Source organism: Peromyscus leucopus, chromosome 2 (genome assembly GCF_004664715.2).
Source record: "Peromyscus leucopus breed LL Stock chromosome 2, UCI_PerLeu_2.1, whole genome shotgun sequence".
Lineage (NCBI taxonomy): Eukaryota > Metazoa > Chordata > Mammalia > Rodentia > Cricetidae > Peromyscus > Peromyscus leucopus.
In genome coordinates this window covers 128,984,759-129,000,194 of record NC_051064.1, presented here as the reverse complement: position 1 = coordinate 129,000,194, position 15,436 = coordinate 128,984,759, and the positions used below count along the sequence as shown (strand labels likewise).

At 47.1% G+C, this 15,436-nt stretch overlaps 1 protein-coding gene across 1 annotated transcript in view; it reads right to left on the bottom strand.

Annotated features, from left to right (window-relative positions):
* Csmd2 (CUB and Sushi multiple domains 2) overlaps positions 1-15,436 on the bottom strand; it is a 568,711-nt gene that overhangs the window by 246,182 nt on the left and 307,093 nt on the right. The window contains 2 exon segments of the mRNA XM_037203342.1: positions 5,705-5,826; positions 14,644-14,768. Of these exon segments, the coding sequence (XP_037059237.1) occupies positions 5,705-5,826; positions 14,644-14,768 (247 nt within the window).

Genomic DNA, 15,436 nt, shown 5'->3' with positions numbered 1-15,436 from the left:
ATAAAATGTGGGTCTTTCCTTGTAAGATGCTGTGGAGGGAACCCGCTTCTTATGTTTTCAGTGCTGTGACCTTAGGCACTTGAACTAAAGGATTTTGAAGTGTTGGCTAAAACTTAAAAACAAAACAATTTAAAAAGCTCTTCATAAATTATAGAGACAGAATGCTATCCTTTTTAAGTTCCTATGTGGAAGTCTCTTGGACTTGATTAAGGAACAGGTCTTTTTAGGGTGGTAGTTAAGGTAGATGAGGTTCTAAAAGGGAGTCCTAATGAGAGATGTATGGTGTCCTCATAGAAGGAGGAGGAGGAGGAGAGAAGGAGGAGGAGCCGCAGGAAGAGCTGGAGGAGGAGGAGCTGGGGGAGGAGGAGGAGCTGGAGAAGCAGAAGGAGGAGCAGGAGGAGGAGGAGCAATCTTGGAGAGCTCCTCTGTACACAGAGAAGTAAGGTCAAGAGAGGACAAGATCAGTAGTGGCCTACAAGCCTGGTAGAGTCCTCTGCAGAAACCAAATCGGCTAGCTTGATTACACCTTCTACCTGCAGAACTTGGAGGAAGTGAAGGCCTGCTGTCTAGGCCCCTTGCCTAGAGTGCGGCCATTTTGTTGGAGTAGTCCAAACACACTACCATGAGGGGGAGGAGTCAGGGGTTGCTGCACAGGAAGTACAGAAACCCTAAGAATGACTTGGAGCACACAGCCAGCCTTGGCCTTGAGTGCATCATTGAAATTTAGGGAAATGAAACTTTGGTTTTAGGGACTTCTGAAGAAAGGGACAGGAGCCAGAGGCCAGAGCTCCCCAAGGTGGAGACACCCCTGTGTAAAGCAGCATGGGGTGAACTAGAAATTAGTCTGTCTGCTCTCACCTGGCCCTGTGAGTGGACCAGGAACCTGCGGAGCTCAGCCCTTGGCAGTGACAAGGCAGAAAGCAAGACTTCTTGATCATCCGTGAGGATGAGAATAAGGGGCCCTTGCATATGACATCCGTGAGGATGAGAATAAGGGGCCCTTGCATATGACTTTGTGGCCTTCATGTTCCGTATGCATTGGAAACCTCTGTGGTGAGAACTTAGCTCTGAAGAGGATTAGAGGCAGAGATGGTCCCAGCACCAGGCACAGGCCAACACAAGCTCTCCATGGGAAAACAAAACAAAACAAGTTCTACCCTGGTCGAAAATAATTCCCAAAGTTTATTATTATTCTAGTCATATGGTCAAAAATTAAACAGCACAGATTGAAATATGGTTCTGGGAGTCATGGGAGGGGAAAACCGATCCCCAAATCAAATGTACAGACTCCATATCATCAGGCACAGAATGTAAAAGAGGCTTCGTTAAAAACGGATGGAGGCTCTGAGCATCCCAGAGAGGGGCAATGCAGTCAAGAACATGTTACAAAGGACCAACAACGGCTCCACAAGTTCAAGTTATTTACAACAGGTCTTCAGTGAGTGACTTTAACAGCTAGGAAGCGAGTACGTCACCAGAAGGGAGGAGGAAAAAAATATGAATTGAAGAAAGAGAAGACAGAGAGAGAAAATGAACTTTTTTCAAACTCAGAGAGGGGGCGGGGAGGCAATAAAATAAACACTAGGCAAAAGGGAGAAAGATAAAGGCTAAGCACCTCCAGGACTGGAGGAGAGACTCAAGCTACAGATCCAAGAGGCCTGGTGAGCCCACAGGAAGATGTGTGATGCCCACATCTGGACACTGCGCAGTGAAGGGCCGGGCAGCGAGGACGAGGAGAAAGTCGTGAAGCAGACAGAAATGACACCGTGTGGAGAAGTGAGGACAAATAACGCCAAACCGACGGTGGCCGTGGAGGGACAAACAGAACCGCAGACTCGACGTCCTCTAAGGACAGGTAGAGCGACCTCCCAAGACAAAAAAAAGAGAAGAAGGCAGACGCTTGCTGGCCACAGGAAGTGCAGACACGGAGACGGAGCAGGAAGATGGTAATTCTACCGGGTGGGATTGTGATGGAAGTGATTGGAAATTGGGAGGTAGTAAACACACAAGGAAGCCTGAACCAGGAGCCTGAACCAGCGCTGGCTTATTAAACAGTGACACCTGCAGAGAGTGGGAGGCAATGGTGTGACAGGGAAAGCACGTGACAGAGGACAGTGGAGCCATTCGAGGGCAGTGTTTGAGATCCCTGACCTCTCAGGAAGAAGAAAACATAAAAACTACAGAACTCCAGGCTTTTTAAATATACACATGCATATTTCCAGAGTATTTTAGGCTAAGTCTAGACAGAAGTGTGTGATTAAATAGTCTGAATTCTCTAGTTAAAAGACTATTAGTCTTTAAAAAACAAACAAACAAACAAACAAACAAACAACAAAACAGCTATGCACAAAGCACCAACAAGCATCAAGTAAAAGTTGAAAGTAAACGAATAGAAAAGATAAGGTAGACACTAAGAGAAACTTGATCTAATTGATGGCGTGGGGGAGGGGCGGGGAAGTTTCGAGGAAAAACATTAGCACCAATAGAGAGTCATTACATAATTCTTTTGAAATAGTTGATCTACCAGGAAAGCATGCAGTGTTCAACTTGTGTCTCTAATTACACAGTCTCAAGATACAGGGCACAAAAATCGACAGAACTTCAGAGAAAAACAGACGTGCACAGTCATAGTGGGGACCCTACTACCCCTCTCTCATAGGGCATCAATGAAGGCAAAAAGTCAATTAAGACGTGAGACACACACAACCAGTGAGCCTGATGTGGCGGAGAGACTGGAACACACAAACTGCACAATGCACCTTGAAAATACATCTTTTTTTTTCAAGCACCCATAGAATACAGGTGAAAAATGACCACTTCTGAGGCAAAAAATACATCTCAATTAATTTCAAGTGACTCAATATATAGTTTTCCTTACACATAAACTTTATAACCAGTCATTTATATAACCAAAAAATTCTATTGTTTAAAAATCCAGATATATTTCTAAATAACTCATGATTGAAAGATGAAACGATGGAAATTGGAAAATACTCAGAACAGGGTTGGGGTGTAGATCAGTGGTAGAGCACTTGCCTAGCATGTGTGGAAAATGGAAGATATTCAGAACAAGGTTGGGGTGCAGATCAGTGGTAGAGCACTTGCCCAGCACATGTGAAGCCCTGGAATCATTCTTTTTTCTTTTTTTTTTTTCTTTTTTTTTTCCTCTGAGGCAGGGTTTCTCTGTGTAGCTTTGCTCCTTTCCTGGAACTTGCTCTGTAGACCAGGCTGGCCTCAAACTCACAGAGATCTGCCTGGCTCTGCCTCTCAAGTGCTGGGATTAAAGGCGTGCGCCACCACAGCCCGGCCCTGGGATCATTCTTAAGCACCAAAGTTAGAGAAAAAAAAAAAAAAGGGAGCAGGGATGGTTCAGTGGTTAAGAGTACTTCCTATTTTGGCAGGGGACCTTAGGCTGGTTCCCAGCATCCACATGGGGACTTCAGTTCTAGGGCATCCAATACCCTCTTCTGACCTCCTCAGATGCTAGGCACACATGTGGTGCCCATATACATACATACATACATACATACATACATACATACATACATACATACATATGAAACAGTCAAACATATAAAAATAAATAAATACATCTTAAAAATACAAATTAAAACCAAATGACTATCAGAACTAAATGTTGGAGTCGTGATACATATATATCTTATATAAATCTGTAAAAGTATAGTCAAAATAATCCTCAGAGGGAAATTTGTAGCTTTAGGTGCTGAAATAAGATTGAAAATAATGGACTAAGTAGGAAGAATAAAATGCTAGACAAAAAATAAAATAAAACCAAGTGCACAGAAGGAAAGAAATGACGAAGAACAGCAACTGGTGAAACAGAAAATATTTTTCAAGGAGCATTAACAAAATCAAACTCAGTTCTTTGAAGAGACTAGCAGACATGTAGCTTTTGGCAATACTGATTTTTTAAAGATGTAAATCAGAAAGGAAAATGACACAAAAGCACAATATTAGCAGACATCGTGGCTATAGTAAAAAAACAGCAGGCATAAATGTATATATAATACTTTTGGAATTTTAGTTAAATAGACTCATGACAAGAACAAACGACCTAGATTACTCTTCAGTCATTACAGATATGGAATCTGTACTCTAAATCCCCCAACACCAGATCTAGACACTTGGGCTGAAAAAGTTCACGAAACTTTCAAGGCAAAGGTTATTGCAATTTTCCACTGACAATCCCAGGAGGCAGAGGGAAACACTTTTCAAACTGCTTCATGAGGCCAGCATTTCCTTGATAGAAAATTCTGGCAAGGATAAAATAAAAGAACAGAGCTAACAAAATAAAAACACATTGTTAAATAAGATGCTAGCAAATTAAAGACAGATGAGTAGGAACGTGTCCACATGAAGTGGTGAGCAGAGGACCCAGGAATGAGACCAGCAACATCGGGAGAGCCAACAACACTATTCACTACAGGATGAGAATCCAGGAGCAGAACAAAGACGGTATCATGGGTGTGGGAAGATGTTTGATAAAATTCAACATCCATCCTCAATAAAAAGTCTTGGTAAACTAGGATGTGAAAGACACTCCCCCAAGCCCCAAAGGGGAGACTTTCTATATTAAAAAGAAACATTCTTCAGGAAACATCACACCGAATAGTGAAGAAACAAATTCCACTCAACATCAATCCACCACCATCATAAACGATAAACGAACTGGAAAGGAAGAGATAAAACCATCACTCTTTGCGGATGTCAACAGCCGATGCAGACATTGACAAGAAAATCTCAGAAAAATGGACTCAAGATATTTGCTATGTATACAGAAAATCAAACTCCAGAAATTGATTACATTTTGAATGAGCATCAAGAAACATGTAGGTGATAGATTTTGAAAGCCATGATTTTATATTTATACAAATCATACTGCTATATTTATATAAGATATAGATATATAGTATTTAGGAGCAAATATATCAAGAAATGAGGAAGAACTGTAATCCAGACAAGTTTATTGAGAGACATTAAAGAAACCCTAAGCAAGTAGAAAGGCATACCGTATTCATGAACCAAAGGGCTCAGCATCAACAAATCAGACAGAGTTCAAATGGTCCAGACAGGTTGCTGTGGACCTTGGCAAGACTGTCACATTTTAAAAGATAACAAAAAATACTTTGGATTGAAAAAATAACCCCCCAAAACAACTACAATCCCCCAGTGACAGGCATGAATGCATGAAAGATTTCGAATAACAGGGTAGGATTGCACACTGCCTGGATAAATGGTGAGGGAGTTCATTAAGAACAAGATTACATTTATGTGCAGTTCAGATGTTGGCACACGGAGCACTGCACTCTAGGGACACACAGTTAAGTATAAGCAAGCACGCCCAAGAATAACAAGCACACTTCTGGCTTTGGCTGTGTCTAAAGGTGCTGGTGATGGGAGAGGGTTGGTCTGGGTGGAGCACCACCAAAATAGCTGATTTCTTTTCTTTTTCTTAGGCTGGGACATGGACACTCAGCGTTTCTTGGATTGATGTTATTTATATCTTCCTTATGTCTTATAAAGTTTTTGCTTTTTAAATTCAGTATCCAATAAAAGCAAATGGAAGTTCTCTGCAGAGAAGCTACCACCAGGAGGTTGGTGGGTTGGCAGCCCCTCGTAGGCAATCTGTCTCTAACCTGCACCTGCCCGAAGGACCCTGATTGCCCCACTATGGGAGCCTTACCTTGGCGGGGTTGAGTGCTGTGATGACCCACACACAGTGTGCGTTGTTATCATACTGAATGGGGAAGTTGGGGGAAGTGATGACGCCCGAGGGGCCTCGGAGGTGGGCATCACACATGCGGGCTGTGGAGAGGAGATAAGATAGACGTTTCAGTTTAGAGCAGATCCAGTTCTTCCCATCTCCCACGCACAGCCCAGAAGAGATGCCACCTGGACCCATTCTACCCAGAAACCACCTGCTTCCTGCATCCATGCCCACCTTTCCCAGCAGGCAGAGAGGGTCACAGTGCCTGGAGTGCTGTCCTATGGGCAGTTATGAACTGCCAAGCTAGGCTCAGCACTCTCCTGAAGTCTACTCTTCCTCTCCAACTCCATTGAGAGAAGGCAGCTCACCTTCCTAGAGAGTGCACAGACCAGGGCTGGGTGGGTCACAGGCACCTAGGAATGCACCAAACATTCTGCTCCATTGCTTTTTGCGGCTTATTTCTCCAAACCAGTTGTATGCTGCACTGAACCCCCAGACTGCTTGTCTAGTAGCCTGATTTCAGTCCTTCCCTTACCACCTTGCAGGCTTCCTGAACTAGAGTCTCAGGATGTCCTAGTGAAGGCCACCATACTGGTCTCAGAATGCCTGTGCCCAGGGACTCTACCAAAATGCCTGACTCAGTCCAGTTCCAGGCACCAGAATGACTTCAGAGCCAGCCTGTTGCTTCCCTCATCCATTCCCTACCCAGCCCAGGCCTTGGAACAGGCTTTTGACTGGAAGCATAAAGACTCAAGGTGAATTAGAAGTGCTCTCCTCAAGTAGATATAAAGTGTTATCAATCACGGCTTAATCTAATTAAGCTCTTTAAAATAGCTTCGAAACTAATTAGATTAAGGGGTGATTGATCTCATTTAAGGTTCCACGTTGGGTCTAGGTGTTTGCTGCCGTTTCAAAACACGTGCACAGAGTCCTAGCCACCCCATTCTTCAACGTTAGCACACAGCCATTTTAATAAAGGGCTCTGTGAGCCTGGGCTATCACTGCTCACATGGCAATTCATCCCAATTGCAGCCAGAGTGCCTAACAGTAAAGACAGAGTGCGCAAACCCAACAGGCTTAAGCATGTGAAATGGACATGCTGTCAGAGTTGCTTTCTGGGGATGACCTCAAACTTCCTGGAGCTCCTCTGTGTGGAGCCAGGCATGACAAAGCTCCAGGCTTTCACAGGGAGCCCCTCCCAGGGGTCTGAGAAGCAGGTCCTAGGGCTCCCTCCCAGGTGTAATGAATTACCGCTCCTTGTGTGCACTGATTCCCACGCTCATTCATTCCAACATTTACTATGGGCCAGCCAGAATTTGGGCTGAGAAAAATGTCAGCAGGGCCCCACCTCTCTCAAGGACCACCACCAAAGCTGGAGGCATACATGAGAACTTGAGAGCCTCACATAGGAGCACAGCAGGTGTAGTTCTAGGGCTGCTTTGAGGGGCTCTGGGTGAGCACTGATGGTTTTGGTGATTCACCTCATTCTGCACCTGCAGGAATTGTCCCTCACCACTGAGCTCCAATATGGATTGAGATTATTTTGTGTGCATGTGTGTGAGGTTCCTGTGTGTGCTCCTAGACCAGAGGTCAACATTAGGGGTATTTATTTCTCCATTGCTTTCCAGCTTATCTTTTGAGATTAGGTCTCTCAACTCAACTGAACCTGGAGCTCACTGATTTGGCTAGGCTGGCAGGCCAGCAAGCACCCAGAACTCCCTAGCCCTGGGGCTAAAGATGTGACCACCACACCCAGCATTTACACAGGTGCTTGGGATTAAAACTCAGGTCCTGTGTCTGTGCAGTAAGTACCTCATCCACTGAGCTGTCTCCTCAGCTCCTGAATTGAGTTTTGACACCAACTGCTCCTCTCATTCTGTGTTGAAAGACACTTAGACTTACAGGTCACACTTTGGAAGGATGGCATAGACGAGGAGAAGCCAACCTTAGGGGCTCAGCAAGCTAGCCTTTCCAGTCTAAATCTGGCTATTCAGGCCTGCAGGGGCGAGAAACCCCTCCATCTGGCCCTGCCTCCTTTTCCAAATGGGGCAGGTGTCAGCACCTCAGTGAGTTCTGGTGGAGTAAAATTATACTCGACGGCGGACAGGAAGACTCCTGTGATAGGGACAGTCTCAGTATTCAACAAAGGGATCCCGAGTCTGCCAGACTCAAGTGTCACACTCATTACCCTTCTCTACAGTCAAGATTTCCTCCCAGGCTAAGGAGTGCTAGTCTAGCTTTCTTGATGTTTCTGTGTGTCTCTATCAACAGTTATATACAGGAGCACATGGGTGTCTTACTCCATCACTTCCCACCTGAGTTTTTTTTTTTTTTTTTTTTTTTTTTTCTCTTCGAGACAGGGTTTCTCTGTGTAGCTTTTCACCTTTCCTGAAATTCACTTGGTAGTCCAGGCCCACCTGAGTTTTCTGAGAGAGAATCTCTTACTGAGTCTACAGCTTGCCAATTTTGCTACACTGGCTAGCAGGCAAGTCCCAGCTCCCTGCCTTCTCTGCCTCCTTAGGGCTGGAATTACAGGTACATGCTGCTACACATGGCCTTCTTTCTTCTCCTCCTCCTCCTTCTCTTCCTCCCCCATCCTCCCCTCCCGATCCTTCTCTCTTCTTTATTACATTGCTTCTGGAGGTCCTCACGCTTGTGTGGCAAACACTTTCCTGACTGAGCCACCTCCCAGGAAGACCAGGAAGCTCCTTTTCACTCTGATATGATCCCATCCACCTTTACAAAGAGGACCTGAGCATGCAGTACTCTAGCCCTGCAGAGCATCTCACACAGCTCCCCAGGCAGCATCTCCCACCTCTTCTGGGAAGTCTGATTTTGCTGCCAAAAGACTCCATTTATCCTGTGCTTGTTTCCAAGAATTAGACGGTATTTGCCGTGTGTTAAGATATGCCTTTGTAATTAGAGAGAATAGGTCAAAAAGCATTTACCACTTTAAGGACTTGGAGGGGTTTAATTAAGATATTACAGTCTGCAGATAGTTAGCACCGAGTACCTTAAGACAGGTTCCGGATGGAATCTTAGTTGCTTTTTCTGTCTGCTGTCTGGGCAAGGTCAGTCAGGGGATGCTCCAGACAGACAGACTCCTTCCCTCTGAGCAGCCAGCTCCAGGGATCCCTCAAGCAGATGGAGAGCACCTTGCTGTGACCCAGATGGGCTGGCCAAACGGTAGCTTCTCAGACAGTGTCTGAATCAACGAATGAATGAATGTACCTTTCCATTTGCAGTTTCCCATCTAGCCTCTTCTATAGAGACTTCTCCCCATCTCCTGGGCTTCCCACTCTTCCTCAGGACATCACTGTGCTGAGATGTGGCTGGGAACAGGACCTTAGGGAACTGTAGGGAGACACCTGGACCCACAGCCAATTCTAGACTTGAAATAGTTTGACTCCAAAGCAGGGAACCACTTCAAGTGCAAGAGGTATACAATGTGAATGCCCCCCCCCCATGTCTAGCTTCTTCCAGAATCTGATTTCTGCCTCGATCCAGGCTGCCTGCTCTTGCTTCTCCCATGACTGACCTCCCTCCATCCCTGAGCACAATTCCTACAAGTTACTTTTTTTTTTTTTTTTTTTTTTTTTTTGACTAGGTCTTATTACGTAGCCTAAGCTAGCCTGGAACTTTCAGTCTCTTGCCTTAACCTGGCCAGTATCAGATATGCAGGCATGCACTATCACATCCAGCCTCCCACTACCCCGCTGCAGCTGCAGCATCTTCCGAAGCCGCCTGCCTATCAGAAGCCTTTCTTCTCCTCTCCAGCCCCTGCTTCTGTCGTCTTCTACACTGAACATCCGGTTCCTTGTGCTGCCATGTCCTTCCGAAAACGTCTGACAGTTCCTGGAACTTATATGGGACCCATGGAGACCAGCAGGGTCTCTTCCGGTTTCTGTTTGCCCTCCCAGCTTAGACCTCATGGTCCACCATTATGGTCATGTTTCTGCAAATCCCAAGTCTCTCTTCTCTCTCCTCTAATCAGTTGCCTCAGAGATGTCAATCCTGAATCATCTCCTCGATATTCTTCATATCTGCCCTCACATAATTGAGCTTTGACAGAAAAAAAAAATCACAGGAGAAAGAAAGCTGTCTCTGTAGGTTCATTATCCACCTCCAACTTTTCCCAGAAATCGCCCAACAATCCTGCTCTGTCAGTTCACCAGCTCCTGCGGCTTGAAGACCCTCTCATGCCTTCCACAGGACCCTCAGACCTCTCACCCTTTCCTGTACCCTGCTCTGTTCTCCTGGCTGATGATTTTGCTGCCTTTCTGTATGTGGGGGAAACAGGAAGCTATTGAGCAGACACATCCTCTTCCTGACTCCCTAAGGTGCAACCCTGCCTGCTGATATTTATCCTGCTCTAGTAGAGAGGTGGCTGGTTTGAAAGGCTGGTCCCTTCTATAGGATCTGAACCACTGTTCCCTAGATCCCAAGAGCAGCACGTCTGTGGCCACACACAGAACCCTGATATCCTTGGAACCAGGGAGTCCAGCCACCACAGCCACCTTTCTCCTCTAATCCTGCTAGCAGGGACACTCTGTTCACAATGTCCCTAGTGCCCTACATCCTAGGCCCTTCTAGTCCACTGACCTCTACGCTTCTTCCCATCTATTGGACCCTTCTGACCCCCTTTTTTCCCCACCCAGACTGAACCTCAAGACCAGCATCTCCAGATCCCTCCACACCTTCACCTTCACATGTTCAAAAGCCTGCCTTGGCTCAAACATCCTATCTGTTCTGTTTACTCCAGGGGCCTGGTGGCCACTGGGACAACAGTGGCCACACCACAGATTCAAGATTAAACCTCAAAACAAGCCAGCCTTCTGTCCTTGGTCCTCCTTGGATTTCCTCCCAGTTCTCCGCAGAACAGCTCCAAAGTTGTGCCAAGTCATTTAACCCATTGGCAGTTAACCCTTGACCTTTCTGGAGTATCTGACCTCAATGGCCCATCTCTGCTTGAGAAACATACATGCCTTGGTTTCCCTCTTCCTCCTCTGACCCACACATTCCTCCTTCTCCACCAACTCTTTCAAAGCAGCTGCAAAATCTCAGATGGGAGTTCTCAGCACGTTATGTTGATGGTAATTTTTCTCTATATTTGAAATTCCGTCAAAACAAAGCGATCAGTGGGGCGGGGGAGCTGCTCCACACTGTTCCCCCACATTCCAGCTCTGAAGGAGGTCCAGGTGCACTTCTCAAGTGCAAGTAGCCCAGGGCCTTTGGAGCAAGGGGTTGAAACAGCTCAATTGATTGGCGTTGTGTCCTTGGGCAAGTTGGTTAACTACTAGAAGCTTCAGCTCAACATGAAATATGGTTATTGCCACTTGCCTCATAAGGAAATGATGAAAATGCCTAGTGCAATCTTTAGACAAGTATGAATGGCTTAATAAATGGGGGTTTTACCATTAGCACATCCAGGTAAGGGACTTGGGGACATTCTTAGGACTGGGACAATGAAGCATGGCTTCTAGTGACTCAGTAAGACACCTGCACCAGAAAAGGAAAGAGGAGAGAGGAAGGAGGGGAAGGGAGAGAGAGGAGGGGAGGAGAGGGAGGAGAGGGAGAGGAGAGGGAATATAACTTGGACACCAGCGTTCAAGGGTTTGGCTTGGGAATTTGATCTTGTGATGGCCACCAAGGAGGAAGACAGACATCTGTAATGATCATGCCATTTAGTCCGGCCTGCTTTGTGCACAGTTGCCATGTTCCCCTCCTTTCCATTTCATAGTTAAGGGGAAAGATGTAGATACATTTCAGCAATGTCTTCTCTGCCGTCTAGCTTGTTAATAACAAAGATGGGACTTGAACTTAAAGGCTTTGAGTCCCAAGTATGGTATTCCATCCATCCAAAATTATTTTATTCTGAATGCATATGCACAGACAGACTGACAGACAGACAGACAGACAGACAGACAGACACACACACACACACACACACACACACACACACACACACGCACACAGACAGACAGATTTCCTAGGGCCAACACAGAGGCTAACTTCTGAGAGGAGGGAAAGGAGAGCTGGAACACACCATCAATTTCAAAACTTCCAAAATGAGGGCACAGTTCCATCATCCTCATTCACATCAATCACAAATCCGATTCATTCTGGTGGCCCTCAAACGTTTATAGAGAACCTATTATTTGCCTGTCTGTGTGTTTTAGTATAATTAATTGTGTGGAAAAGTGAATAATTAAAGGCACAGCATATTTTACACGCATCGGAGGGAAAACAATACCCCATGTATGGCGGCCGAGTGCTTTCAGATTGCTGTCTTTTGGCAACCTGTTTCAAAGTGGAGCATTGTGTAATTGAATGACTTTTGTCCCTTTTTAATAGTTCACCCAAGCTGCCCACTACTCCCTCCCCCACCAAAAAAAAAAAAAAAGAAAAAGAAAAAAAAGAAAAAATATCACAATTACAGTAGAAATTCCAATTAGTTTAGAACAAAAGATCTGGGGGCGGGAAGCCTCCAAGACTGCCTGAGGAGACCACTGCATCTAAGATGGAGCTCTGCTCTTGACGGAAAGCTGGGGAAAGATCACCTCAGTCTACGCCTTGGCCTTCCCACTGCCTCCCTCTCCACAGCCTGTGCAAGAGAAACCCCGAGGAAGAAGGCAGGAGAAGGCAGGAGGGCCAGGCTGTGCCGAGAACCGTCCCCCTCCCCACTTCAACACCGGGCCTTGCTTGACGAAGGAGTGGTTTTCTCCTTCGATAACTGGGGTACCGTGGTGAGGCCTAGTGAAGGGCCTTAGCCAGGGCTGGCCAGCTGCAGGACCGCAGGAGACAAGACGGTGGCTTCTGACAGAACCAGTGGCCACCAGAGGACAAGGTGTGCTCTGAAGCTCCAGCAGAGGACCAGCTGCATGAGCAGGGTAAGCGCCACAGGTGGGCACGGGAGCCCCGTGGGAGCCCCGTGGGCGCCCCGAGCCACTCCTAAATGAGCGCTGTCAAGTACCCTGCCTCACTTGGTGATGCTCTGGGGTACTGGGGCAGTGTGTCTTCCGTTTACGGGGGGAGGAAAAGGGACTCCGAGAGGTGAAGGTAAGGGCCCGAGGACACACAGCCACAGAGTGGCAATGGCTGGATTTGGATGGCCACGCCCACCACCCACTTTCACACCGGCAGGGCGTGCAATGGGACAACAGAGGGAATGCTGAGTGAAAGTGTGCGCAGAGTTGAGTCCAGTGTTAGATTCCCCAGGGATGGCTTGGATGGGGCCCACAACCTTTCTGGAGAAGAATAAATGGGCACATTGCTTGACAAAAACCCTTCTAGAATGCTGGCTAGCCCTTTCCCATCCTGGGCCTTTTCTTGTGAATAAACTGCCATGACTAAGAATAACCTTCCTCCAAGGGAAAGGATCCCACCACTGTGAGAAGGCTTAGCTGTTCTGGCTTCTAAAAGAGACTCTGACGGGAGATTGGCCCAGGGTCTCCTGGTCTGCAGACGGGATACCCCATGCCTTTCTATGCAGCTGTTGTCTTAGAGTTCTGCACCTGAACTCAGGTGCCATTCAGTTATCCATCCATTCCATCCAACATCTGTTATAAAGCACCTACTGCGTACAAGGCCCTGTTTTGAGTGTTGGCCAAAATGGGAGCCCCTTGCTCTCTACAGGATGTCCATCTTCCTTCTAGTACCTGCCAAGCCACAATATGCTTACGTCACATTGCCCAGTCAGCGTCCTGAACCCTGCAACTGAGCGTGGGCAGGTACTGTTGAGTACATTTTGGGGGGAAGAAGGTTAGCCCAGAGGATAACAGGTGATCTGTCCAAACGCTCAGTTATACTGAGGATTCTTTCCTCTGTGTCTTCAATTGCTTTTTTTTTAAAGGCAGTGGTAGCTATGGAGGGTCTTTGGAATAACATGGAAGAAAGGAGCAAAGTACAGCCTATGCTCTAGATTGTGGCCATCTTAAAGTTGAACAAGTAGGCATGAATACAAGGCCTGTTTGGAAGATATTTTCATGACTCACTTCCAGATTCCTCATCAATACATTTACAAGACGGGCCAGGTTTTAGCTCTAACTTTGTTCGTTCTTCCGTATAATAATGGTTTAGTTCTCTTCCACAGCCCCCTCTCGCTCTGCATGGATTCATCTTGATGCAAAGGTGCTTGCAAAGTAAAGCATCCCCTTTGGTCAGAAGGATCCAGAATAGAACCGTTTTAGTGGGTTTTCAGATAGACCTTCTCTCCGAGAGGGGTCCTCAGCTCTCCAGGGCTGTCTAAACTGCTGAGTGCCATCCTGCCCCATCGACGGCCCTGCACTGGCTCCGAGTATTTTAAGACCATTTATGGCCGTTGGCAGGCAGTCTTCTTTGGTTTATGTGATAGGTGAGAATGTGTGGGCAGTAGGGCCTTTGAGGACAGGATGGCCAGGCATGCTGTCAGAGAAGCCCACAGAGCAGCTCTTTGATGCCGCACGCTCCATGTTGTCTCTGTACTGCTAAAAGTGTTGCTTCGGAAGCCACAGGTCTGTTTACTGCAGAGTGTGGGCAAAGCCACAAGAGTGCCGGGGGCAGAAGGCTGGGATGCGCCTCTGTCACAATGGATGGATCTAACACCAGAGTCTAAGGGGTGACTTGCCTTCCTATTTCTGTGTGGCTCTGATCTCTTTGCGTCCTGTGACAGCAACCTGCTTCCTGTGTACCTCTCCCGTCAGACTATGAAGTCCACGCAGGGCAGGGGCTATGTCTGTCTCCCCACATCTCCACGCCTGCTCTTAGCAAAGGCCTCGATACAGAGAAGACAATGATCAACATGGTAATTAGTCAAAGATGGAGGACCTGAGTTCTAGGGAGCAGCAGAGAGCAAGATGAGCCGGCCTGGGGGAGGGCCCAGGTCTCCAGGCCCAGCCTGGCTGTCTGAACAGCCTCCCTTCCGCGGGTGCCCTCACCTCGGCAGACCGGCCTGTGGTCGCTCCAGGCTGCAAACATGTCGCTCACTTTCATGCAGGTGATCCGCTTGGACCCTTGCAGGTCATAACCTTCGTTGCAGGTGAACTGGACGCTGGATCCTAGCCTGGGAGACAAAGGGTGTTGTAAGTTCACTCCCTGGGCCTGCTAAGCCCTGCCCTGAGGAGGACGCCCTGGCTCCCGAAACATGTCTCCCGGGGAAAGTTCTTTCTCCTGGCCTTTCATCTGGGCTCTTCTGTTCACCACTAAGAATCTGCTGGAAGACACAGCTGCCCTTCATCTTAGTTGTTTGGGAACATTTGATGGTTTTAGGTTTCGTTAAAAGGAGATTTTGTGAGTGAGCAAAGAGCACTGTTGTGAGATAAGTATCAATTAGGGCTAAGAGTGGGTGGCTGGTACCCATGAACCGGGATGGAAAAGGAGGAATATGGGAAGATGCCTTGGTAGTACAAACCTCTGCAAAAAATTTGCCATCTGAGGGGCTCTGAGGTACACCAGATGACTGTAGGCCTGCCACCATTATGTAACGGGTCAAAGAGTGACCCTTTGAACTCTGGCTGCATGCATTTTGTGACATTTAACACGGGCATGTTTTAGTGATACTACCCCCCCACACACACACCTCATAAGGCAGCGATATCCTCCAAGGATCAGACTAGGAGAGACCACAGCTTTCCCCCAGTAGTGTCACTCCTGTATCCATGCCCCCCCCTCCACCCCACCTCCAGGAAGGGCAGGTCTTGTCCTCCCCCACACCCAGGCCACCCAGCCCCA